Source organism: Sceloporus occidentalis, unplaced genomic scaffold (genome assembly GCF_023333645.1).
Source record: "Sceloporus occidentalis isolate IW3139 unplaced genomic scaffold, rSceOcc1.0.p SCAF_61, whole genome shotgun sequence".
NCBI lineage: Eukaryota > Metazoa > Chordata > Lepidosauria > Squamata > Phrynosomatidae > Sceloporus > Sceloporus occidentalis.
Genome location: NW_028317041.1, coordinates 4,013,888 through 4,041,606, shown reverse-complemented (window position 1 = coordinate 4,041,606; position 27,719 = coordinate 4,013,888). Strand labels below are relative to the sequence as shown.

General features: G+C 38.3%; 1 protein-coding gene across 6 annotated transcripts in view; it reads right to left on the bottom strand.

The window, feature by feature from the left end:
• LOC149287424 (inositol polyphosphate 4-phosphatase type II-like) overlaps positions 1-27,719 on the bottom strand; it is a 164,349-nt gene that overhangs the window by 78,874 nt on the left and 57,756 nt on the right. For 2 of the 6 annotated variants that reach the window (XM_089492952.1, XM_089492950.1), the window contains exons 5-7: positions 24,181-24,192; positions 18,897-18,976; positions 215-329 (exon numbers count right to left, since the gene is read on the bottom strand). In XM_089492952.1, the coding sequence (XP_089349078.1) occupies positions 215-277 (63 nt within the window). In that variant the 5' untranslated portion in view covers positions 278-329; positions 18,897-18,976; positions 24,181-24,192. Of the gene's footprint in view, positions 1-214; positions 330-18,896; positions 18,977-24,180; positions 24,193-27,719 lie in introns of those variants that run through there. The other 4 variants (XM_089492955.1, XM_089492954.1, XM_089492951.1 and 1 more) reach the window with 3 other exon arrangements.

The following is a 27,719-nucleotide window of genomic DNA, read 5'->3' as shown; positions in this document are numbered from 1 at the left end:
TTGTGTGGAGCAGGTTTCTGAGAATTATCGTCCTAGAGGACCATGCTTAAGATCCCTATAAGTGACACTATGTATATACATACACATCACACACATACACAAAAAGAAATCTCTCCTAATTATTGAGCGTTTCTTTTTACTTGCCTACTTTTATCACTTTGTACTGAATTACTTTTATTACTTTTACATTTCAACGATATGACCAATTGGTTACCTTTTGTCCTTGTGCATCTGTTGTAATGTGATCTGCTGCTTCCCCATTCTGTATCTCCCCCATCTTCAACAAATTGACTTCGATATTACCGATTTTCTTTCCACCATTTAAGGTTCTGAAACAGAACGAGGGAGGACCGAGTGAGATACACACTTCATTAAAACTAGACTTGTTCAACAAGTTTAATTATAGATCATTACAACCAGATACTGCTATTAACAAAAGAAATGATAATGCAGGAGTTGTCTACAAGTTATTTCCAGACTCTGCTCACATACAAACATGAAATCACGCAATACCAGTCCCACTTCAGGGACACCATCCAAGTTGTTGGCATGTACTGCCTTTTCCCACCAGCCATAAACTGCACCAGCAGGTGGGTCAGTGCTACCACCCAGCTTCCCCCATGGGACCTTGCCCGCAGGAAAGGCCCACACCGTACACTCTAACCAATGTGGTCCCATCCCTGAGATGGGTACCCCCACAACTTGAACAAAACTGTGTCCAATAACCCCACCAATATCCACGCCAGAAGGCTAAAACGTATAATTCTCTAAACAAGGGGAAGGGAGGGAAATGTCTCTGCTTTCAAGTCTGTTGCAGAAAAAGGAAGGTAAACTATTGCTACACCTTAATATACATATACATATATATTTGTATTTATTTTTATTATTATTATAAACCCACCTATCATATACTACCAAACAAGCCCCCCTCCCATCCCCACTATCACCCACGCTACTTATCACAGCCTTGCTACTTATCCAAATTCAGGCTCGATCATGGCACCCTTTCTCATATCTGGGTTTTTATAACACGACTGTGGCCACAGGTACTCTATCATTAGAACAGAAGATCCAAAGCACATCGTCCGCAGCAGACTGCCACTAGGGAATGAGCCATAGGCTCAAAGTTCCGAAAAACCATATAACCATATAAAACAATGAGACTGCTCTACATCTACCACTCTGCAAATTGTACAGGAATCTGCAGCAAAGGCACATATCACAGATGTTTTCCATCTGACGGCACCAAGCATCATAGGGGTTAATAAATCTTCATTATTTTGGGCTGCAAATTTCTGTTTGAAGTCTACCTGTTACAGTCCAAATGTTCTAAAAATACCCCTCTGCGCATTCATAGTCTGATTCACCTCTAGGTACCTTTCATCACATAGATATTCTTTTAACTGTGTGACGTCACTGGCTGATGCTGCCAGATTCATCTATTTTCTGCCTTAGCTGGCTGCTGAAGGTCACAGCTGATCTGATACATGGCAGTATATTTAACAGTCTGCACATTTATACGGCGTCAGTGCAATTATCAAAACACGGCTCACGGGCTTTTTATTTCACCTACATTTCTAGGAAGGAAATAATATCGACCTCTCTTGAGTACAAAACTGTTTTGAGATTTCTTGCTGCAAAATTTACACCTAGCATTTATCTGTTTGCCTAGCAGAACTAGACATAAGCGGTGCCGAGTTCACGCTTGTTTGGATGCGTGAGACTTCACATCCTTATGAGGTCACAAACATCACAACGTTGTCCCTCAACAAAGGCTACAGGAGGCCTACGTGTTTTGTATCACTGATCTGCAAACTCTGATACATGGTCAAGGGCCTCACCAGCTCATGTATTAACAACTTATATGATATCTATGTAGTCTAATGATGACTATATACCTTTAGAAATTAGAATGTTCTCCCATTTGTATTTTGTAAGCTGTAGTCATTCAAGTGCTGCTAGCCTCATTACCTAACTGACCCGCTGAATCATCACATTCATTTAATGGAAAGTGTTAAATACACAGCGTGTGGTATAGGTTTAGAACCCCTTACAATATAAGCATACATGGCAAATCTCTATATTGCCTTGCAACTAAATACATCTTTAAAGGTGCTGCTTAAAGATTATTCTTTCTCCTGCCGCCTCTCTCCTGTTCCCCCAGCTCTTGTGCATTTGATGTAACCCTTTCCTTTGCTCACTTTTTACCTACCCTTCAGCTCCGGGTGTCATTCCTACCATGATTCTGCAATTTCTCTGCCTCCATTCAACAATGTTTTTGCCATGGTAACTGTTGTACTATGCCTTGTTTCAATGTATGTCTTTGTGTCAGTACAGTCCTTACAGATTTCTGTGTGCCTTGAAGGTTTTTAGGTATACCTTTTTTATATAGACTGTATTATACTTGGTTATGCTGTTAATCGCGTTCTGAGCTGTTCTGAGCTGTGTTGCAGTATGTCTTGTAACTGATATGTATGTTCTGTCATGGATTTAATTCAACATTCGAAACAGCTGTAGGTGGAAAGACTGCGTTTCAAGCTCTATGCTATGTCTATATGTGAATGAGGAAGCCCATGTAGGTAGGGAATCAAAGAGTGACATACCTTACGCATGTCTTATATTTTCCACTGGCCATAATTAAAAAAAATTAAGAAGCGTTAAATTTTAAACCAAAAATTCCAGCAAATGAGCAGACAAGAGCTAGGTCAAAAAACCCACTTGTCTCCAAAAATGGGACGAAACTAGTTATTTCCACCCAGGGAAAAAAACTCTCACAACAAACGTGTTCTTGTGGTTGCATTTGCACCAATGTATACATCACAAACGTGGTGATGTATACGTCACATGACCGTAGACACCAGCGGGTGGAAACTGGTTCTAGATTTACCATGTGCTTGAAGCAAATGCTTTGGTATGTTTTAAGCAACAGAACAGATTGGTGGTTTTTAATTATTCTCAATCATTCACATTAGGATATAGGGGTCTTAAAAATAATACAAAAAAGATTAACACCATGAAGGTCAACCGCCAACAAAGGTCAAAGAGGATACCTTTTATTTGGTCAAAATATAATCAACATCCAACAATAAAAGCAACTTGGACTTGCAGTGAAATGTAGAAAATACACATACACTATTGTTACAAAGTGCAGAGCCTTCACAATGCTTGTAACAATAATATATGTGTAATTTCTAAGATTTATGTTTTTTGTAGGTATTTAAGCACTGAATCCGTTTTTGCTTGACATCTTCCGGGTTTCTTTGATTTGATTTCAAAAACCCTCTTTACAAACTTCTTTTAAAAGTATTTGGCAGCATGAATCCACAGCAAGGAAATTAATATTTTACGTGTGAATGATACCAGTGCACAAATCAACAAACAGCTCCATAAATGTCTGGGGAACAGCCATCATTAGCTTTGCCGGCCGCTGTGAATGTAAAATACCACTGGTGCAGCTTTGCCATCAAAACAACGAGCATGCTGTGCATTTAAAATACATCAGCGCAGATATATAAGATTAATGTCCAGCCTGGCCAAAATGGGAGGTGATATTTCCGTATAATAAAAACAATAGCAAACATAGGATAAAATATCACGTTTCTGGCCTTAATACTGTCCTGCTCTGTTGTTTGCATCCTTTTTAGTTTTATAGAAAATGTGCTGAGCCAGGTGTTTTATCTCCAAGTCCTGCTGTAGATTGTATGGAAGGAACCTTAAACGTGGGCCTTATAGTTAGCTGCCGTCTCAATGCCAGAAATGCTTTCTTGGGATGTGTACTTAGTTGTTGGAACAGAATCATAGTTGGTGTGTTCCAATCAATTCAGCACAAAAGTCTAATGAATACCAAGCGATGCTAAACATTTGCTTGCGTAGTATGCAAAATTTAGTAGATATCAGATGGCTGCGCTTTGTTTATCACAGACCAAACTGTGCAGGGAACATTAACAGGAGTTCTGCAAGAGACTTTGTTAAATTAGATCTAAATTATTTATTTAGTTACCAAACTCTGGATCACTGAATATGTTGGAGATAAAATTTCAATTTCGAATGGAATGGAAATGTAGCAAATACGCAACAGTGTGTAGAAAATGTCTATTTGGTATTGGAAAAAAAATTGTAACAGTTAAAGAAAATAAGGCAGTGATAAAGAAAACAAGTCACAATTTTAATGTCAAAATAGCATCTGGTCATATAAGTTGCCGTGGATCATGGAAATAATCAGTTGCAGAGTTAGAAGGGTCAAGTATTTATCACAGACTCCAGACAGGTTCTTTCATTTAATTTTAGAAAGAACGGCTCTTGATAGTAAGAAATTCATCCAGAGACACTCTCATACCTGGGAACTGTAAGAGATGTTTAGATTTTACAACCTAGGGCTGGGGGATTCATTTTCTACATTGATTTGGTGATAAATGAGCTTACCAACCAATAGAAAAGGAGAACCACTTTGGTACGTGTTGGTAAACAGAGTTAAAAACATTGGCTGTAGCAATTTAACCCCTTAAGGACAATGGGCGGTCCCTAAACCCATTGAAAACAATGCATTTTGAGCCCGTACATGTACGGGCTTTGTCATTAAGGGGTTAATAGTGTTTCCCACGGCACAAAGAGTGAGTGGGCTGTGGGAAAACCACTGGTGGTGGTGGAGGGGAGGACAGCCTTGTCACTTGACTATTATGATAATAAACTTACTGAAAGTTCCCAAGACATAAACACTCTCTGAAATGGTAGATGAAGACATAAAAGGGATGAGACTATATATACACTTGTTTTGTTGTTCACGATACAATATTTGCGTTAGGTATGTGTGAGCCATAAGTGCCAGGAACATTTGTGCATAATTTATATAAAAACAGCAATAACGTGTTTTTATATGATAATTACTATATATATATATTATGTGCCAGATGTTGCCATTGTGCTCAGGCAGAACAAGCTATATAGTAATATAATCAGTTTTGACTGTCATCATGCAAAATATCTGGATGTCTGACTGAAGCAAATGTGCTATATGTGAATTTGCCGGCCTTTGATAGTCTTTGTTTGTATATGTACGGTTTTTTGAAGGATATCTTACACACCACAATAATAATTAGTACATTTCTGAAGCTGAGTTTCCAAGGTGAGATGACAAAAACTGGTCAAAGAAGGACAATGATTTTTCACCACAGAAACAAGTGAAGTAGCCCTGGGGGCCACAATGAGCACAGAGTACTAATCCAGGTTGCGAGGAGTAGATAAAAGAGGTAGAAAAATGGGTTGAGGCTACTAGAAATGTAGAAATCTGGAAGCCAAATAAGTTGCTGCCGTAGCCATATCGTCTGAGGCAAACCCAAAGAACATTTGGGTTTTACCCACCAAATGGCACTCTAGGTGATGCTTACATGCGCTAATCTTAAATGAAGAATTTTCCTATTCATTATTAAGACAGGTTGACATACAACGGTTAGAGACCTCACAATAATAAGAGGAATAAGGAGCATGCTGTATAAAGAATATCGCTCTACAGAAAAAACTGAGAAAACCATCCTCATTTATGGACTAGATTGCAGGTATTCTAAGAGTGTTTCTTTCTTACTAGAGGCGCTGGTTAATGCTCTGGTCTTTAGTTAACTATGGTAAAGGCTAATTTAACATCCCCTCCTACAAACCTCTTAAAAGAAGATCTTAGTATTTACTTACGGGGACTAGTCACAAAACAACAAAAAACTTTGGGAGCACTTGACAATAAGGATGAGAAAGACATTTCTTTGTGCTTAGGTGGCAGCTTGTTCCAGGCATTTTCAGTATAAGGGCGAGGATGTGAAATCCCACTCGGTTCCAAAAGTAAATTACAGATTCTCGGTAAATCACTCAGCAATTACACCTATGTTCAGACTATGTCACCAAAACGCTGTCCAGTTCTGGAAAATACATTATTGTTTCCATAGCCTCTGCTAGCAGAATCTTTTATTTACAAAGATTAGTTCTTTCTATCTCGAGGACTTGACATTAGTGGCGTAACCTAGAGGCAAAGCAAACAAGCCAATGCAACGGGAGAGAAAACAGTCTAATGCTGGTCCAGGGTTTTCTTCACAGAAAACAATTTCGTATCATTGCTTCATTCTATATATTGAGTAACGCGAATGTGAGAGAAACGCTGCGTCTGTGCTTCTTTAATTTTACTGAGGTGAAACGGGGATAGAGGAAACTTGTGTTATTTAATGCCATGCTTTGTAGGTTTTCATTTTCTGAAAGCAATTATTACATAACAAACTACAGATCAATGAAAATGTATATTTGATCTTAAAAGCGTGATTGTCTTCCATCTTCAGCCTCAAACATGATCTACAATAGAGTTAAGTCTGCAGCTATTGTGGACCAAAAACTCATATGCAGCATCCAGAAACAAAAGGAGGGTGTCTGTCTAGCGTACGTTGTTAAAGTGCCCATAAAACTGCAGAGGCAGAAACAACTTTTATAGATTAAAGTTTCAAAAAGCATTTTTTTTCCCAGAAAAAAAGCAAAATCTGCTGGTATTTACTACAATTAAATTACTGGTTTGTGTCGTGTTTGGCTTCATACTTTACTGTTTATGAAAAAAAAATTATATAGTACTCCATAAACCTTTAATTGGTGCTAAAATAGCTAATGAGTAAGTATAAATCTCAAGTATACTGAGACAAGCACATTGCTTCTCTGCATTAAACAACCAGATGCGGCCATAAAATGAAACCAGTAATAGACTAATATAATAAATGACCTAGGTAACCAATTATTAGTTCCCTAAGTACACCGTATCAAATAAGTGTAGTTTTATGTACGTGTATGGCCCACATAAGGCCCATATGTATAATAAAAAAGAAAACTAAATAAAGAGGTAAATTTCAAAAGAGAAGGACATTACCCATTAAAGGGTCAATCGCCTCCATACATTGCTTGTTGGCATTAAAATGACTATTGTTGACTAATGTCAGGAGCGCAAGGATGTCCCTAAACATTGTGTCCCTGGACAATGCACACCCCCAAAAAATATTAGGACAATGTAGCCAGTGATTAAGAGTTACAGTGAGCTACATGAAGACAAATACGAGGTTATAGACTCCTCCATTCCTAGGCATGAATGGGAGATCTGCGAAACGGGCCAAGTACTTTCAATGCTTAGTACCTCATCAAGCCCTCTGGGAACAAAACAGAACAGACGCAGCATTTGTTTTCTATGAAGTAAAAGGCACTGTGCATAAGTATACAGATGATTTCACACTGCTGTCAGGCTCGCTGACAGAAAAAATGAGAAGCTCAGTGATCTTTGGCTGATTCCATGAGATCCTGCCAAATCACAGTGTTGACTTATCTGAAAGATTCATTTCAACCACAAACGATTATTCCACTGCACAACTACCCGCTTGCTACTTGCTCAAAATGAGTAGTAATTAACATAAACGGCAGTTAGTATGAAATGAAACAAATAAGTAAAATGACCCACATAACCCAAACTCAATAGGGGGAAAACGTTATAAGTTGTTGTGATTACAAAGTGTGTGTCGATGTTTGTGACAACAGGTTTTCCAAAATGAGTTCTACCAGTCCAACTGCTACAAGGAACCCCATAAAATATAATTAAATCTATATCACATTGCATTACTAAACCCTTCACTGCTCATTATAACAACAGCTTCTTTCTATAGTTTTGAAACTTTTCTCACAAGAGGGGCAGTCACATCACAATTCAGCCTGGCGTAGGGAAGCCCCAGGAATCATATTTAAAGGCGCTGTTCTACCTACTCTGCTGAACGTAACACTTGTAACGCTGAATGCCAAAACTTTTTCTAAAATTGTGTGTCATTCATAACTTTTGCCAACACCACTTGTCATGTGGCATAAAAGCAGGTTAAAAGTTTTAAAAAGATTTTTAATGCAACTAAACCTTCAGAAGAAAGACTAATTTATAACATCTGGTGAAGATTTTGTTCCAGTGGAACAGCATCTTTAAGGGGACAGAAAGTGGGTCACAAACTATGATGGGAGGAATGCTGTGCAAAGTTTTTGCTCCAAAAAAACAAACAGTTGCATGAAAATTACACCAGCTAATTGAATGTATCACCATAACCAAGTACCTGTCAGAAAAGACAGTATGAATATAAAACTTTCCATATGTCACGGATGCAGAGATACTGCTTGTGCTTCTATACTGATATACATTTACACATAGATGGGTCTCTTTACTAAAGGGAGAGTTTACAGGACAGTCAGGTTTCACATCACTCACTTGAAGAATCCTTCATAAGAACAAGTTTACAGAAAGTATAGAAAAGCAATAAAAGAACGCAACATCAAGGAAATGCCACATAATACCTCCTTTTTATTCTAGACACCCTGGTGACTACTCTAAAATCGCTGGAAAACACTTCAAGAGCTTCAGGTAATGGTAAAATCAGGAGAGACCTGGCAACATTCAGACTGTGGGGCCTGGCCTCCACTGATTTTACCTATGTTGCCTCTGCTTTTGGGATGGTTTGCATAAAAAACACACTCAAACGTCCATATATTCACCAAAAAAGGAAACATTTCACCGTTGGGTTGGGAAATTTAAACTGACTCCCTGCATAGTCGCTACTTTTGCACCTCTACAAACACTGTATACAGAAAATTACTTCAACATCTTATTTAAACATTCAAGTTTTTTTTGTGACAGGTACAACAGAGTTTGCAATGACAACGTTGATTCAATGGGTCGGAGTCAGACTGATTGTTGAAATGTACTCATTCCTGCCAAGTTCCAATGACAGCGATGCGGCAATTAGCTTTTTCAGTTTTGGTTTATTTTGCCAACTCTAGTTTTATATACTAGACAGTTTACAAATGGCAGAAAAAAGATACCACGTGCCAAGTATGCTATTTAATAAGTACTTTTTACAGCTTCTGCTAAAAGAAGTAGGTAACAATATTAAAAACTTCATCCACCATATACACTTTAATTTTTATGATGCATGGTGGGATTCCCCCATGTAAGTTTGCCCCCTTCCGGCCGCCAGCTAATTGCAGCACAGATGTATACGGCTGAAGGCATCTCCCTGCGCATGATATACTTCCCACCAGTCAGCTCTAGCTCTGGCTTGGCGAATGCCAACTATAAAAACTATAAGACAATTAATATCATACAAAGAAAGTGGTCTAAAATACGAAATATGAAGGTGTTTCATTTAGTGTTACCGTATTCATAGGTCAACTAGCCTGTAAGAAATCCTCTTTGAAATAACATTTTATCATGACGAATAGAAGTTACACTAAGAAGTGCATTTTTATAGACTGGAACATCACATGTCCCCCTCCCTCATACGGTGTATGTATTTGGAATTTCCATTTGATGCCAACCAGGTTTCTTATATGAGGTAGGCTCTCTAAGGGTTAAATTGACTCTACATGTTGCCCATAGACCAACTACTGCCCTTAGTCACAGGAAAAGAGACAGACATTTAGCTGTAATATTTATGACCAAGACATTCATGCATTCATCAACGTTTTAAGGTGGCTTCATTTTCGCTTAAATAACTGAAAAATTGAATGCTTCTTAGCCTCTCCTCGATTATTAATATGTCTTTTGGGTTATACAGATAGGATATCTGTTAATTAGTTCCCATGGCCATCACTACCCTTTAATGTGCAAAAAATACTAGATAGAATATTTGCATAACCTTCTTTAATTAATTATATATGAAAAAGCAGATGGGACGCTGGATAAAAGGCACTTCTTTCCTATCACACCCAAACAACTCACTGATAAACTGAACTAATCCAATAATCTTTTATCTGTAGTGTGATTTTAAACATTAGAAAGTAAAGCATCTTATTGTATTCTTATAGCGGGTTAAGCAGCAAAATATGACCCAATCCCTCTGGCTCCGATTCAGTACCAGGCCTAGGGCTTTAAAAAATCTTGATATGGCACATAGTTGTACAAATATGGCTTGTATATAGAACCATAATTAAATATACAGAAAATGGTGGAAAGTATCATTTTCCACCCAGCGAAAAATCCTGTGGAAAAAAAAATCATGCTTGCATGTTGAGGTCCTGCTGCCATTCGCATTGTGAGATTTCAGTCACAGGACAGAGAATGATGCATCAGAACGTACATTACTTATAGATTGTGACATCACTGGGGTGGAAAAGGGCAGCTTTTGCAGGTGTCTATTCATGCAAGAGTTACTGCAGAAGGAGGTGTGATGGTGATGGTCCCAAGGTAATTTCCATCAGAATGATTTTTAGCCCTGATTTACCAGTAAGTAAAGGGTTAACTGAGGAAAAAAACTCTCACATCCTTTACTTTCCATATTTCAAACTTTATACAGAAAAACTACAATAAAGAGCTGTGGAACATAAGCTATGTGTCATGTTCACCTGTATAAAATTACCATCCTCTCCAAATTAATGAAATTATCATCCACCCCCAAACTGTGGGCTCTGAACTGTCCACATCACTCCCACCAGGATCCACGCACAATGTGTTGAAATCTATTTATCTGACTTTAAGTGGGGTCTTCATAAATTTATGAAAACCAATAGTTAGCTAACATATATCCACAGAGCAGGTTGTAGGGTCACAAGGGTTGAATACCTCAGAGACCCCTTGTTCAGATGTGATGACAGAGAAATGAAAACATGAATAAAAGATGAATAGGGAAGATATTTGGTGCCTACAGTTGTACCAGAGCAGTGGTAAAGAAGTTGTATCTCGTTGCTGCTCTAGATTTCTAACTCCCATGTCATAGCTATCTTTTAGCCTGCCATAAAATGGCCAGAACTTACACATATATGGTAGTGGCTGAAGAGCTACCACCTACTCCTAATCTCTTACAACCCTTTACAGATTGCCGTGTGAGCAGAACATTGGGATATACTGTACTATGTGGCTCCGATACTAGAATTACCACCAATAGCTGGATTTTTGTTTACTTTCTTAGGCCACAGCATTATCTTTGATATTAATACTCAGTTGTCTTTATCTCTCCAATGCCATGTTCTGCAATGTAGTATTACGTGAATCGCTGATGAGATAAATAGAAATTACTCTTATGATAGCTCTTTGACTTCACTGGGATATCACCTCAACAAAATGGTTTGGTTACCAGCCTCTGGAACCCTTTACCTGCCTTCCAGTGCAAACCATGATCCATACTATATTAATCTAATCTGATCTGTAGTTTAGGATACATATACAGTGTTCTGTAAACCTACATAACATTCCCCCCAGGTAGCTTGTTCTTTAAAAAAACATGGAAGAAACTATTGGCATGATATGCTTAAATACATAATTAACCTCATCTTCTAAACTAATTTTATTCCTGTCTTCCCACTAAGGAACATTAACAGCTATCACCCTTGCAGACATGCCTAATGCACATGTTCACACTTCACTAGACCCGGTTTGTCAGCTACTACATGAAGTGTAATGCCGAATCCTTATTTTAGAAACTATAAAGCTTAATGTTTGCTGAAGCTGTTAGCAAGATAAACATACGCATAATAAGATAATTTAAGATGGAAAAAAGCCTTTACTTTATTCCGTTATGCCCCTGTGCTATACTTTTGGTTGAGACCAAAGGCCAGCTGTCCACCTGTGAGAGGTTTCTCTGGCTACTTGAACACATGGTCCACTTCTGCCCTAAGCCTTCTTTTGAGCTAAACCTCATACATCAGGGAGAGTCAGGCTGTGATGTCGTAGGCTTCACATCTTTGTGCCTGCCTTGTGTTATAAGTTATTAGATTTCATACATCAAAGTGACAGCCTTTGCTCTCTAACATGACTGAGAGCACTTCTGTCACAAAGTCTTCTCCACCATCCAGAAATAGACATTCCATTGTAACAAAAATTGCCCAGCTGTAGAAAAATTGTATTGATTTAACAAAGCTGGAAAAATGTATATAATGTTACTGGCAACATTTGTTTTATCTAGTGAAAAACATCACCTTTTATCTCTGGATAATAATGGGCATTTACATTATGTTACATGGAGCAGTTAATCAGCTCAATGATCTTTTCGATAATGTCACATTTACTGCAACAATTGGATTTTAATAATGCAGGCAATGTTTGTCTAATTTGTTAAGCTATTGCACAAAGCCATGACATTTACTAGTCCTGAGTAAATAATAGTAGATGTAAGCTACAAGTTCTAGCTTGTAAGCTCATTTGAGCAGGGCCCTCCTCATCTGTTGTCTCTGTAACTGTTATGTTACATACTATTTGTTTTGTCCTGTCTACCCATTGTACAGCGCTACGGAATTTGATGGCGCTATATAAAACAATAAATAATAATAATAATAGATGTAAGTATTCCTTTTGACTTTAAAAAGATAAGGTTTATGCTCCTGAAAGCTCACCCCTTAAAATGGAATGTTAATAAATAAAAAGGTATTATTTTATATTGCAGTAATCATTTATTTTTTAATTTACACCACTGGACTAACATCTCAGTCTACATAGATATATTACAGATGATCTGTGTATCTCTTTTCGTATTTTCTATCCAAACACATACAGTATATCACTTTGTATTGGTGCCTTGTCATTGTAGATAGATGAAAGCCAGCAAATTATAGTCAATATGATATATTTTGCATTAGTAAATTATTGATATTCAGATGCATTGTCCACGTTAATCAAAGCCCAAATAAATGCTATTGACAGACACATATAATTCAGTATTGTGCATTCCGATCACACAATATTTGATCTGACAAGTAGTATTTTACAGAGATAACATCGAATCTACATAAAAAATGTAACTGCGTAAGGCTATAAACAACTAGATGTTCGTTCCGGACATCAGTTATAATTCATGTAGCTGTCTATGAAGTTGTAAGGGATAACTGAACAATTGTTTACTCCCCATCATGTGCATGAACACAAATAATATGCATGAGAGAGCCATAAGCGACCGAGGTTCCCAAATTATTTAGAACCTGGGACAGTAGGCGAGTACTTTACTTAGTACAACAAAAAATGGAATCAATTCATTCAATTGATTAAAATAATCGGACCTCATCGGTCCCAAATGCTAGCGTGACGCTACCAATGTTTTTACGTTGGTCCAGAAAAAGGTATTACCTTCGACTGAAGATTTTTTTTTTATTGGACCAATACTCCTCTATATATTTACCATAATGTAACCCAATAGTAAAACTTTTGCTGATAACGTTTTGCTTTACCCATCTCTGAACCTGTGCACAGCAGTAAATATTCCTGTCTTACGAACATTAACAAGTATGCTCTACAGATAACGCTAGAGGCTTTGTGGACCGTTGTTTTGGTAATTGTAGTAAATGTAGTTCCCTATGTTTCTATACACTCTTTCCTCACTCTTTTATATATATAGAGGCCACACTAATTCCTCCCACACTGCTCAGCGCAAGATGCCAATTCTCGTATTATTTACTCACAAAGGGTAACAACTTAGGGTCTGGCATGTGGATATATGACTGGAATTATAGAACGATGTATAATTCAAACTATAGTGTCCCAAGTGTGTTAATTTAGAAAGTACAATCTGATATAAACACTAAATTAAAAGGTAACATATCTTAACGGTTCAGGCAATTCCATTTTTATATGCAGCATAAAGAATGTATGCATGAAACAGAATGGTCCATCACTGATCTTACTATTGCATAATAGGGCTAATGATGCTTATAGTAAATGGGGGGGAAATAACCAGGCAATATAAATGTAAATAACTGAGTATCGGAGGCTTGGACACATATATATCCAAAAGTCTCAGATAATGTAACATGCACGTCAAAGAATATTTGACTCTTTTAAAGACATTTACCTTCATTGCTAAAGTTTGTACTAAGTTGCGCTGATATAATTTTCTTGCAATTCACACACGCAGCAGTTTGCAATGATGTGTCATTTATATAGTCAGAAAATATGCTAAGGAAACCTTACTGCTTTTAAACTGAAATGTGCTTATCCTGTTTATGGTGGAAGCAATAAAAGGGCGAATACACTGTGGAAGTTTTTAACATAATTTCGATTTTCCATTTTTAAACCGAAAAATAACATCTTCCAAAAATCCCTATTCGAAAATGAGGTTTATTATATCACAGCAGGTGAATTTCAGGACCACACGTGCACAGAAATTTTGGGAGAAACACTTTCATCACAAATGCAACTCAACAGCTAGGTTCATAGTTACTAAAGTTTTTCTGGATTTTTGCAGAAGGGGGGGGCAGTTTCCCAAAATTAATTCTCTTTGCACATTATTGAAAATAACACAGTACAATTTAGAATGCAGAGAGATCTCAATGTTTTAGGCATTATTAGAGCCAAGAGGTCCAAAGTAGAAGGGGATCTGCAGTTAGGTTCTCTACTCAGGTAGGGTATGAGAAACACTAACACCAACCATGATCATTATTAGTTTAAGATTGCCTTCATGTCTGTGCACGCAAGTACTGATGCTTTTTATGGTTTGCAGGTCCATAGATATTTAAGATTGAATTCTACACTACAATATTATCAATGCGTGAGCCCTAGGGTTTTCTATGTACAGCATTGGGCAGGAACTGGCACTCATTATCAAAATGTGTTGTGATTTTCTTTTCTTTCTTTTTTTTTTACTGAAATGCATCCATTATAGAAAACAAAGAAACCTAAGTTTGGGCGTCATTAAACCCGTAAATATCGATAAAGGATTTATTACTTCTCTCTGTGTACTATTTAATGCTTTCACTTTCCGCAAGAGGCATAAAGTCCAGGGTATGTGAAGCACAAACTTAATGCTAAACTGTCTCCTGAACAGATAAGTTTAAAGAACAACATTTGAAGAAATGTAGCCGTGGGGTTAACAAAATAAACTATAAGCAATATCAGTATGGAAGAACTGACATAACGTATGTACGGCACGAAATTGTGTGGAATTCAAAGTACTGTACAAAAATCAACCGTAATTCAGTAAGGACGTACATATCGGCCAATTGTGATTCAAATGATAACTCTAATTACGCTCTCTTTTCATATTTAGGTGAACTTTGGCTAACATCTTGATTGCCAGATAATGGCGAAAAAATTCAATGAAAGTACAAAAAAACAAAGGTCCTGTATCAACAGATGTAAGGGTTATGAAAAAATGTGATTTAGGTGAAAAGTTGTAAAAGTGATTTTACTGCCATATTGACCAACAATGGTCCTTTACCCCACAAATGTCTTTCTTGTTATGTCTTTCATGGTTTAAAAACATCCCATTGATGATTAGAGTTTTCAGTCATGTCTGTGTGTATGTTTTGATATCTTTAACGAGACATGAGAATGAGAAACACAAGCTTTGATACTTAAGTCTACAAATATAAAAGATGCTCTAATTGGCTTTGCTTTGTCAGAAGAGAGGAGGAATCTTATTCTGTATACTGCATGTCTGTGATGTTCCGCTGTGCATCTTTATACCCGTCTGACATCTATTTCAATAGATGAATTAACTCAGTTTAGGAATTCACAAATAAAAGAGAAGCTGATTTTGAGCATATTTTCCTAATTAGACCTAGGGACCGGCAATGATTTGACTTTTAAATTGGTATAAAAACTGAGCCCATAAATTAAGATGGATGATATTGGATACAAAAGAAAGAATAAAAAGCCACTGCTAAGAAATGTTTCTAACCGCAACCCTTCAAAAGTTTTCTTTCAAATGGTTTTTGGTTTTCAATCAAACCGGACAAGAAAGGGAACAGCTGACTTAATGAGCAAAAGATGGTTTCAGGAGTGCAGCAATGAATTTCCTTCCTTCCTGCTACTGAAATCTTGAAAGAGTTCTTCTAACCCAGATTTACTGCTATCTTACCATAGGGGATCATATCAAAGAGTCAGTAACCTTTGCAGACACAGCACAGCTACATACTTGTATTCAGTAATTGGCATTTTACTTTAAATTTACGGAAGGATGGAAACAGGTGCTAAACTTTGACACAGAGAGAAAAACATCAACCAATTTTTTATGTTCTAAACCAATAGTTCCAGTGAAGTTGTAAATCAAGTGCCACTATATAAATAAGAACCTGTGAAATTTTACTTATTGGGACAAACAGCGCCCGGAAACACAACACTTTGTAGCAAGACAAGAGCCCTCATTTATTGATACCATTTTGGATCACAAGATTTGTTACTACAACTTTTAAGGTTAAAGAAGTATTTTGTGCAAGCAAGCAATCTACTATTTCCTTATTTAGATAGGACCGTTGTATAACGAAGCAGCAGTAGCCATACTTCATATATCTAGAACTCCCACCCCTCTCACAACTGCACTGCCCCCAACCATCACTCCGGTAAATATTCTACTACTCGTTGAGCAGGGCAGACTGGGTTCATTAGTAATCCACGGACAAACTGCTCACAGTTAAAATAATGAGTGTGTGGTCTATCCATCCTACAGGCCCCCCAAGCTACACATCCCTTTCTAGTACAGGGTGCCAAGATATGATGTGATTATCTGGAACTGTGCACTGTGAAGCTGCTTGCACCACAAGAGAGCTATGATACTGAGGTCTTGTTGCTGGAAGAGTGGCAGATCTCCCCCACACTTCACCAAGCTACCGGGGCTACCTTTGTGTGTTAAGTGAACTCGGGAAGGGTGCCTTAATATGTTTTTTATTCTTAGATTGGTTTAGCATATTCAGGGCATTACTTAACGAGACAACTAAGGAAGATTAACCATACCACCCCCAACATTTCATCAGGACACCTGTTTTGGGGGTACTCCATAAATGAGGACTGAATACGAAAATCACTGAATACATACATACATTTTGTATATATATGGTCACAAGGGCGTTTGTGTAAAATAATCACTAATAATATTAATAATATTAATACATTGAATACTGCATCCACATCCCCAGTATAAACTCCCACTAGCTTTCTCTAAGCCAGCATTTTGGGAGAGGCTCCTTACGAGATAGAAAATGTATTCAACCTCATTTGGATTACTTTGCCAGATCAGCACATTTACCAATTTATATTTTGTCTTATTATGCATTTTTTTCTGTATACGTACCAAAAATGAATTTTGGGATATTGTTTCCTTTTGGCTAAACATTGTTGTTTACCTTTCAAATTTACAATCCTTTCCTACTGATCCCCTCCCCCCTCTGGTATCCTACAGCTTTCCTTCAGTACCGCAAGCTCTCTGCGAGCCACCATCTTGCCACAAGCACTAGCCCACTCACTTATTTATTTATACATCTTCTTTTTCATCCTGAAACCAACTATCCCTAATTACTGCTCCAAGAGAGCTACTACTCCCTCTTCTCACGCTTTTTTTGTGTAAATTACCCACACTATTCCTTTAGATTGTAAGCTTATGAGCAGAACCCTCAAAAAGTCCACCATTATTGCCAGGAACTATTTGGCAAGCTCATGGACAGGGGCCTCAACTCCTGTGTAAATGTATATTTGTTATGTATTTATAAATCACCCTATCTTTATATTGTATACTACTCGGTAATATGTTGACGCTTAATAAATTAAGTATAATAATATTGATAACTCCTACTCACGGCGTTACGCCAAATATGTTTTTAAAATGATCTGTCCTCCAATTTCACACAAAAAATATGATCAGTGTAATAAATTATTTTTGAGATAAGCACCTCTACCGAGAATACAAGACAATCCATACTGCAAGTAAACACTTTTCACAGAACAATGCATAAAACAAATAACATTCTGTAGTTGTGAAACAAAGAAGAAATATTGATTGTGACTTCTAGCATATTTATAAAGAGCAGATCTTGAGTTCCAAATGTGAAGCAGTCACTATGGAAACCATAAAGATACTTCTACTGATATATTTAGCAGTTTATACCAAGCTTAGTCTTTGCAAATGTGGGCCATTAACTTTCGCATACTCCACACCACCAGGTCAGCTAGCTCCAGCAAGGTTTAGGACTGAACTAGTGTATGAAACATGGCTACACAGATATAATACCCCATAAACCCAACTGAGCACCACACCAAAACCAAAAGAAATATATAAACTAAATGAAGGCAAACCATGAGTGTGTGTTTCTATACAATGATGTCCCCCAAAAATGGTAATAATATTTAACAAAGCCAAAATTAATGGAATGGTGAGAATGAAATGGAAGTTATTCTCACCAAGCAAAAGAAGCAGAATGGGGAAAAATGTCCAAGCTCCTTAACATTTGCACACACACACATATCTTCTTGATCCTCTAAATAAGCTTAACATAAAAGCGGAAGCATTCTTACTCTTTAAGCATTCATACCTTGCCACTGGCCTCTTTTTGTTCAAGTAATTGACATTATAGGATAAGAGGGTCTGGAAGCCTTATGTGTTTTATTGATTGTAAATATTTTTTTTAGCCATAAGCTTTTAATATTCTCCATACACACTATTTTAAGTACAATTTTATAGGAACTGTCTGGAGGAACACCGTGTCTTAAAAATACATGACCCATTGTACCCATTATACTTAGTATGTAACCCAATTGCCCTCTCTTCATCTTCTACTGACCAACATCCTATGGTATCTCAGGCGATCAGTACCAGTAGTGAATGGCCCATTAAGCCTAATTGGGCAGTCTGTCCCCTGTCTTCCAACAGACAGCTAGGCCAAAGAATACTTGGTCCTCTTGCCCCTACCTAAGGGAGGCCCTGACAGGGAATTACCAAAGTAGGGGCAAGTTGCAGACACCCATGGAGGTGGAGGCCTTTGCTGCCACTGGCACAGACCTCTAGCAATTTCCCAGGCTCTGGGATAGTCTATGTTATTTGAGCATACTATACACACCACCGCAACGTGTTTTTTAATTAAACACTTTTATCAAATACAGAAACACAAAGTAATACATGTTTAAGGACCCAAAATAAGCTTAAACGTTTAAATAAAACAAATCTTACTTGAGATTAAGAGACAGCTGTTGCTCCTTTGATTTTACCAGATCTCTTACTTTAAAGGTACTGCAGCCCAGGAGACTTTTCTAGAGTTAAAAAGAGAAAATCCAATTTTAATTAATAAACGAATGCTGTAATTGGTTATATAACGAATATAAAGTGAGACAGTGATAATTCAGAAAGTCCCTGGTGCCGGCCACAATACGAATTTTAATTTTATTCACAAAGACATAATCAGCATCATTGAAATTTTAATTACAACTGAATCTTGCAGCTAATATTTTTTATTATTCCATTATCATTAGTTTAATTTGTGCATTGTTTTAAAACGCTTCTGTAGTTATAACTTTATATCTGTATTTCTATATGTCATAGTCCAAAATTAGAACAGTGTATAGAGTAGATATTCTATTCCTTGTCTGTTGATTTTAGGTCTCATCTCACTTTTCCCAAATCACTACAGTTTAGTACATTCAATAAACGTCTGTAATGGAGTTTACAGGTTTAAATAAGCAATATATATCAATTAGAAACATCTATGAAAAAGTTATTTTAACTTCTGGTTTTGCATGATTCTTCCTCTCCATAAAATGAATGCTATTCTATTATTATGTTACTTCACCCATTTAGCAGAAGCTATCTTTACACGGGTTCATGACAATAAAACATTATTAGTAATGGCTAGCTCAGCCACAGACCAGAGCTTTCATAAGGTAAAATAATAAAATCTCGCTTACAATTAAACAAAAAAACCAATATTTAAAAAAAAAAAATTCAAGTAATAAAAGCTGTGGTGGTCACAGTTACCTTTTGAGTGTATGGCTAAAAATTAGAACAATGTTCAAGCGACGTAAGTACAGCTATACACTCTAGTTTTAGATTTACCGGTAGTTTTTAGTTAGATAGAATGAACAATGTTCAAACTGTTAAGGATTTTCTGGCATTATAATAATTAAATTGCCATTCTTTTACACCCATCTGGTGTCGATAAAACGCAAGTGAGGGAGATTATGAAGAAGAGTTACACCAGGGTAAAACCCAGAGAGCTTTCGAGGTAGGCAGGTGACCCTAGGACTGAGAGGCACAGAATGCCAGTGTGTGTCTCATTGTGACACTACAAACATGAGCGAAAGTGTCCGTTTAGCAACTATATTCATTGAAAATCAAATTCTTAAATAAGAATTCACTCCCATTTGGGGTTGGTGAAGCAGTCGGTACATCTTTTTATTTGTACCTTTTTTGGAGGTACCGGCATTGCTTTTTTTCTTATATTCATGCATAATTCAATATGTATATTACCCAGGTTTCTATGAAATCAATATAATTGTAGAAAATTGCTTGCTCACATCTAGTAAATTGTGCTTACATGAGATGATATGAAAGGCACAGTCATTAAAAAAATGGTGTTACCCATGATACACTGCAGCAAGCAGTAACAATGAGGTTGGTATCAGTGGGGAGTTTCTATTCAATGTCTTTTGTCACGCACACACAATAAACTGGACACCTTCTTTTCCATTTTTTTTTCTGAGTACCTTTGCAGATCTATGTGGCTCTAGGATGGTGGGGCTTTTAAGACCTGAATTAGGTGGCACTAGCGACTGCCTTTCTTTAGGAGAGAAAAAAAACGTCCTGCATCCCATCCAAATTGGGACGATGAGCACTTTGCTTTAAAAGGCCTGGTTTGCACTGCCATTAAAATGTCGTATGTTTCTAAAATGTCAATTTCTATTAGTAGCTGCCTTGTCCTTTGTCTGTTATTATCGTGTTGGAACATGAAAGGCCACTACCAATGAGACTTCAAGTATTGCCAGACAATGCAAGGGGATAAACTACAGACAGGAGAGTACTAGCTGGAAATGCAACTGGAAATGCATTTTAGAAGAATTATGTGCCTAGCAAGCCCAATTATCTCATTAATAATTGACACTATACTATGTCTGCTTTGTGTGAGTTTCAAGCGTTAGAATGCAAAATGTTTAAAAAAAATCTGAAGATTTAAATTCTGAAAAATGTAAGAGATTACCGCAGATGTGGCTGAGTTAAAGAGTAATTAATGTAGGATAAGAACTCTTAATGGAAGCAATTTGTATTTTTGAAATTTTCTTAGAAACAAACGGACATTATGTTGTTTTAGTTTATACAACTAGCCTAAAGCACAGCATGAATAGTAAACAAAGAAATAGGGGGATAAGACACAGAGATACATTTTTGTCTATATATCTCACTTATATTAATGACTTATTTTCTTATCATTCTGATACATTCTTCCAAGTTCTGAATTTCTATAGGATTCCTTTGTTCTTGCCTCGCTGTAACTCTCTCCCTTTTGCACTCCCTAAAGAGAAGCAGTCGCTAGTGCCACCTAATTCAGATCTTACAAGCCTTTTAATATGGGCCAATTCTAACAATACTACTCGTTACCTTTATCTGCTACTAGCCATGCGATCTGTTCTGCAAACACCTTCCAACATCTAAATACACAAACAAGCTTATTGTGAATCTTGGAATATGTAAGAACCTGACAAACATCCAAAGGCTATGTTACTGTCAGGCTAGTTCAATAATGCGTTATGTAGATTCAATAAAAAGTTATGACCTGAAACTAGTAATAAAACCGGAGGAGGCCTCGATGCATCAGACTTATTGGAGCTGCTTAGTTGTAATAAATACCACGACAGAGGTGGGATACTTGTGTCATTGTTTTACTTCTCTACAAAGGAAGAAACAACAACTGAATACTAGTTATGACCTAACACACTGCTTGAAAAATGTTCATGGTTAAAAGATAATCGTTAATAAACAAGAAATGTCAAAAATTCATGGTATTAAAATATAGCCTCCTCCAGATCCACCTATATTCCCTCCATAGTACATTTAGTCACAAAACCATGAGTTTAGCTTTTAACACTAAGCTTGTTAGCATTTGGTAACTCACAGGAATGTGAACATTTTAAGTGGTAGGGTGCTTGGCAGAGAACAAATTTTGGCTTCTAGAGATTATCTCAAATTCATTCCCCATTAATTTCAGCAAGATTTCTCCCCCCCAAAAAAGCCAAGTTGGCCCTTCAAACAAGTTTTGGTATCCTTGAGCCAGCTGAATCTTCTGAGAATGAACCCCTTTGTGTGCAAGGACTGCTCATCCTGTTTCCAGATTACTTTGGAATGTGCTAAAGTTCACATCATTTTCCTGATCTCCCCATTTTAATTCCTAAAACTTTACCAGGTGTGCAGTGTTTTCAATTCACGGCCAACTCAGTAAATCCCAAACACTTTGTAGAACAGGGAACTAGGATTGTAGCCACAATCAGGCCCGGACTGGCCATCGGGCACACCGGGCGTTTGCCCGGTGGGCCGGGCCACGGCAGGGCCGCATTGACTTAGGGGCTGTCAAAAACATCGGGGTTTTTTTAACTTTATTTAACATCCTCCATGTTAAATAAAGTTTTTTTTTACTTTATTTAACATGGAGGGTGTTAAATAAAGTTGAAAAAAAACCCCGATGTTTTAATTTAAACCCTGTGCGGCTGCAAACCCCTAAGGCCGGCACTGGTGGGGGCTTCCCGGCCCCTTAGAGCAGGACCGGCCTTTGGGGTGTGCGACCGCACAGGGCGTCACACTCTAGGGGGCGGTCCGCACCGGGTGCCGCTCATCAGGGGGTGCCAACTTGCGGCACCCGGCACCCCTCCAGAGACGGACAGTAATGTCCGCCGCTGGAGGAGCAGGCTCGCAAGGGAGCGGTATCGGAGGTCTTTAACAGACCTCCGGTTCCCTTGAGTGATTTTAAGCCGGGTTCAACCCGGCTTAAAATCACTCAAGGGAGCCGGAGGTCTGCTAAAGACCTCCGATACCGCTCCCTTGTGATCCGCGCGGCAACAGCTGCTGTGCGCCGGGGTTTGTTGTTAGATCCCGGCGCACAACACTGAAGCCGCGCCCACCGCTGTCCGTGCCCTCTGAACCGGAAGAAGACAGAGAAGACAGAAGAACTGAAGAAGAGGAGCGAAGAGGAGGAAAAGGAGCTGTAAGGAGAAAAGAGGAAAGGTAGGAAAATATTCAGTGAGAGTGGATTAGTATATATGTGTGGATTGGTATATATGTGTGGATTGGTGTATGTGTGGATTGGTATATACGTGTGGATTGGTATATACGTGTGGATTGGTATATACGTGTGGATTGGTATATACGTGTGGATTGGTATATAGGTGTGGATTGGTATAGGTGTGGATTGGTATATATGTGTGGATTGGTAAGTGTGTGAGAGTGATGGGTGTTATGCTGTACCATTTCCAATGTCTTTTTCATGATCTAATTATGCTCTAAAAGTACATCATAACTCCCATCACTCTATACTGTTCCATACAGTGGCAGAGCTGGGAGGCAGAGGCCTTGCACCCTCACCGCAGGACTCCTGAAAGGTAAGTGAACTTCAAAGAGGGAGAGGGTAGATAGTTAGGAGGGGGTAGATAGGGAGAAGGGCGTGAGACGGGGGAAAGGGGGTAGATAGGGGGAAAGGGGGTAGATAGGGGAGAAGGGAGTGAGAAGGGGTAGATGGGGCAGAAGGGAGTGAGAAGGGGTAGATAGGGCAATCATACTCCTATCATGCCAAGTCTGCGAGTACATCCTGGAATCTGGGAATGCCTGGGCATGATAGGAATGTGATTGCTGTTAACAATCATATATATATACATATAATATTGTTTTTTAATTGTTTTGTCCTATTTTGGTGTGTTACTTACTTTAAATAAAAGGGGTTTTTTTATGGTGTGGGGAGGTCGTATTCGGTTTCGGACAGGTAAATGCTGCATTTTCGGTTTCAGTCCAGAATTCGTTTCGGTGCATCCCTACTACTAAGCCAGACAATGAAGTGGTAGGCCTACACCACAACAATGTTTGGCGTAGTATATAGTGATTGGGGTTATGCTGCACTATTGTCAATGTCTGGCTCAATGTATAGTGATAGGGATTACGCTGTACCACTGTCAATGTGTGCCTCAGTATATAGTGATAGGTGTTATGCTGTACCACCGTCATTGTCTGCCTCAGTATATAGTGGTAGGTGTTATGCTGTACCACCGTCAATTTCTGCCTCAGTATATAGTGATAAGCATTATGCTGTACCACCGTCAATGTCTGCCTCAGTATATAATAACAGTGAGAAGAGGCAGAGGTGGTAGATAGTGATACAGGGGGATAGATAGTGAGAAAGGGGAGTTTTGTTACAAGTTTTTATTCCTTTCTTTTTTTGGGATGGGGGGGCACCAGAGGAGTAGTCCGCACAGGGCGCCAGAACACCTAAGGCCGGCTCTGCCTTAGAGTGGTGGACCCGGTTGCAGTTGCGGCGGGCTTAAGGGGCTCTGCCTTAATGCCGCCATATAGGCCCAGTCAGTCCGGTCCTGACTGGGCCTATTTTAAGGTAGGAGCCTGGAGCTGCAGCTCCATCAGCCCCTAAGTCAATCCTGCTCTGCCACAGGCGCGGTCGCAGTTGCTGCTTGCTCTGGCAACAAGGTAAATAGGGTGAGGGAAGGGGCTGCAGTGAGAAGGGGCAGAGGGGGGTTAGGTAGTGAGAAAGGGGGAGAGGGGATAGATAGAGGCGGTACATATTGAGAAGTGGGGAAGGGGGTTACATAGTGAAAAGGGGGAACATAGTGAGAAGGGGCAGATAAGATGATGAGAGGGGGTAGTGTGAATGCGTATGAGAATGAATGAATAAATGTGTGGATGAATTGTGTGAATGCGTATGACAATTAATGAATTCATGTGTGGATGAATTGCTTGAATGATTTGTGAGACTGCATTAATGAATGTGTTAATGATTTGTGTGAATGATTAAATGCAAAGATCGTACATGAAGGGTGGGCTTTAACAATAAATAAATAAATATGGGCTGCTCAGGCTTAAATGCCCGGGCCTATTTTTGTCCCAGTCCGGGCCTGGTTGTAAGCCCTGCAGAGTCTCTTATCTTGTACAAGTGCGTCTTAACTTTTGTTTATATTAATGTTATTGTTAATTTGTACTCTTATTGTATTGTGAAGTGCCAGTGCTCTACAGTATAAACAAATGAAATGCAATTCATCGATTTGTGCAAATCTCATGCATAGCATCCATGATGTAGACACACACACACACACACACACACACACATACACATATATACACTATTATATAAGGCTAAATAATCAATTTCCTGGCACCTCAATCTGGTTTTTCCAGGCTCCTAAACTTATCACAAGTATGTAAATCCTGTATTGATATGTTGCTTTTCTCCATTGCATTTTTGGTTCACAATGGTTTCTTCATTAAAGCAGGAGACTGCAGGAAAATTGTGACTCCTTGACTTCACATTATGAAGGTTTAACCTAATGACCTTGCACCTCACAGACACAACTCCGTGCGGACATCAAGTAATAAGGTCTGTGTGGATGTGTTGCTAGAATGATATTAACCCATTTGCAAGATATTGAGAAAAAAATATTGAAAAGAAGCATGCCCAACAATAAACCTTAATTATCTTCACCTATCTACAGCTTTCTCTCCATCATTTATGGGTTAGCTTTTATTGCTGTACCAATGATTTTGTCTATTTTATTACTTTTGGATTTGTACAAAAAAACTTTAATAGAAATGTATCAGCTTTTCTGTGCAGCTTCTTTGTTGCATTTTTCACAAAAACAGGTTTAATTCTATTAAATTGATGAAAGAACTAAGAGGACAATAAATTATTTACTGCAGATACAATGCAGTCACACAAATGACTAGATACAGATTCAATAAACCTTCAACTATCCCTTACATAATGAATACACTCAGGTGTCTTCATGTTGCTATCCTTATCCCAGGTAAGTAATTAAAAGGGGCTGACTTCATAATAGGGATGTTAAAAGCCCTCCCAGTTCCTTAAAAGCCAGTAGGCTTCAGACTTAACCACCTACAGTAACTCCCCATTTTCTCTCGACCGCAATTAAAAGGAACTGTACTAGAAAAAATTAAATTAATATTTTCCACACTGCCTTAAAGGGGGGACTGTCGCCACTACAGTTATCATACAGCTTTCAGCATGCCACCCTCTGGGAGGCCTTTTGATTCAGAGTGCCAACTGCCAAGCATTAGCTCCCAACGAACATTTCAAGTAGCCAAAGACAGACACTTTTGGTTTAGGTTATGTGGTTAGAGGTTTGGCTAAAAAAAATGCTTTGAGGCTTATGTGACTTAGTTACCTATTGATAACTATTTACATTATCGGTTAACCCCTTTAGAAGAAGTACTTTATTAACACAGTTAAATATATAAACACATTGTGTGCTCTTTCTATACACGTTATACATTTTAGTGATGTAGGGGCTATGGAAATATGTTAAATCACTCAATCACAATGTGTAGGAGTTTGTAGCAAATAATTAAAAAAAATATATATTTTAAACCCACATCGGTCTTGAAGCCCCGTCTCTAACAATAGGGAAATCCAAATTACATTTTTTTTTTATATATTGTATTTTCTAGTTATAAGCTCTTCTTTTTCCAGTGCAATGGGTTCTGGCATTTTTCTCCCAGTTACAAAAGGTTTCAACAGGATTTATTTTGACAGCACACATGAGTATTCTCATCTCTGCAGAGGCTTTATAATAACACTGGATTTCCTTTTGTACAAAGTTGTTCCCACAGCACCTAGAATAGCTTGCTCCCAGTGTAAAATATAGATGGTGTATTAGAAGGTCTGTTATTACGAAATGGAAGATTAGCTTAGCATGACTGTCATAATTTAGGACTTTCTTTTTCATAAAACAAGCTTTAGAAAACTCCTGCAGTAAAAGCCATAAAAATCTCATGCAGGCATTAAACGTTTTCTTCCAAAAATTCATGTTAGATCTTATTTTTATTGGTTATCTTTGTCCTTTGCATTTTTCACCTTCAAAATGTTGCATTTAACTGATCCGGTCTAGTTTCATTTTATATTTGATCCCGATCAGGAATGATAGGATTTGAGCCAGCAACCTTGCATGTGGGAGGTAAGGCACCCATTCTTGTCACTGCCAGGTGGATTTGGGGGTCAGTGGACTCTATGGATATGATATCATTTCCTGACATACCTGTCCTTCATCATGTAATCGGGGGCCTTTATAAACCAGGGTTGGGGAGCACTGTTTTCATGCCCATTGATTAACATTTTCTGGTGTTTACATCTGCCGATTATACTCTGGTTTTTAACCCCTGGCTCTGCCTCTGCTTAATCCCTGTGTACCGTGTTGTTGGTCTGATTGTGTATGACCTCAGCTAGCCTGACCTTGTTTACCAGTTTCCAATCTGCTGTTGTCTGCCTGTTTCCAGCCTGCTTCCCTCTGCCAGTTTTTGCCAAAGCATAGAGGGCACCCATGATGATGACTCTGGCTGCAGTAGACAGCAGATACATTAGTAGTGAGTAGGACTGTTGGAGCTCCCTCGTATTACTTCTTGCTAACCCCAAGAAACTGAAAAGTAGCAAGAAGTAGTCAGGACTGCACTGGGATGGGGCAGTGCCAAATCCTACTCAGAGATTAAACACATTAAGCAGGAACCCTGTTAATCATCTCTGTCACAGAGACTCCTAGGGAAATTTGGATAGCATTGCAGAGGGAAATGTAGTTCCCTGATATACATGGGGTTAATGCAACAAAAACATTAATGTATGCAGAAACTCATAGTAATACACCCATCCAGACTCACATTAACAAACACACTCAGACACACACCAACACAGCACTAACACACATAGCCAGACACTCACGCTAACATACCCAGTCAAACACACTTACACACACAGAAGCAAATACACACTAACATACCTAGACACACTTA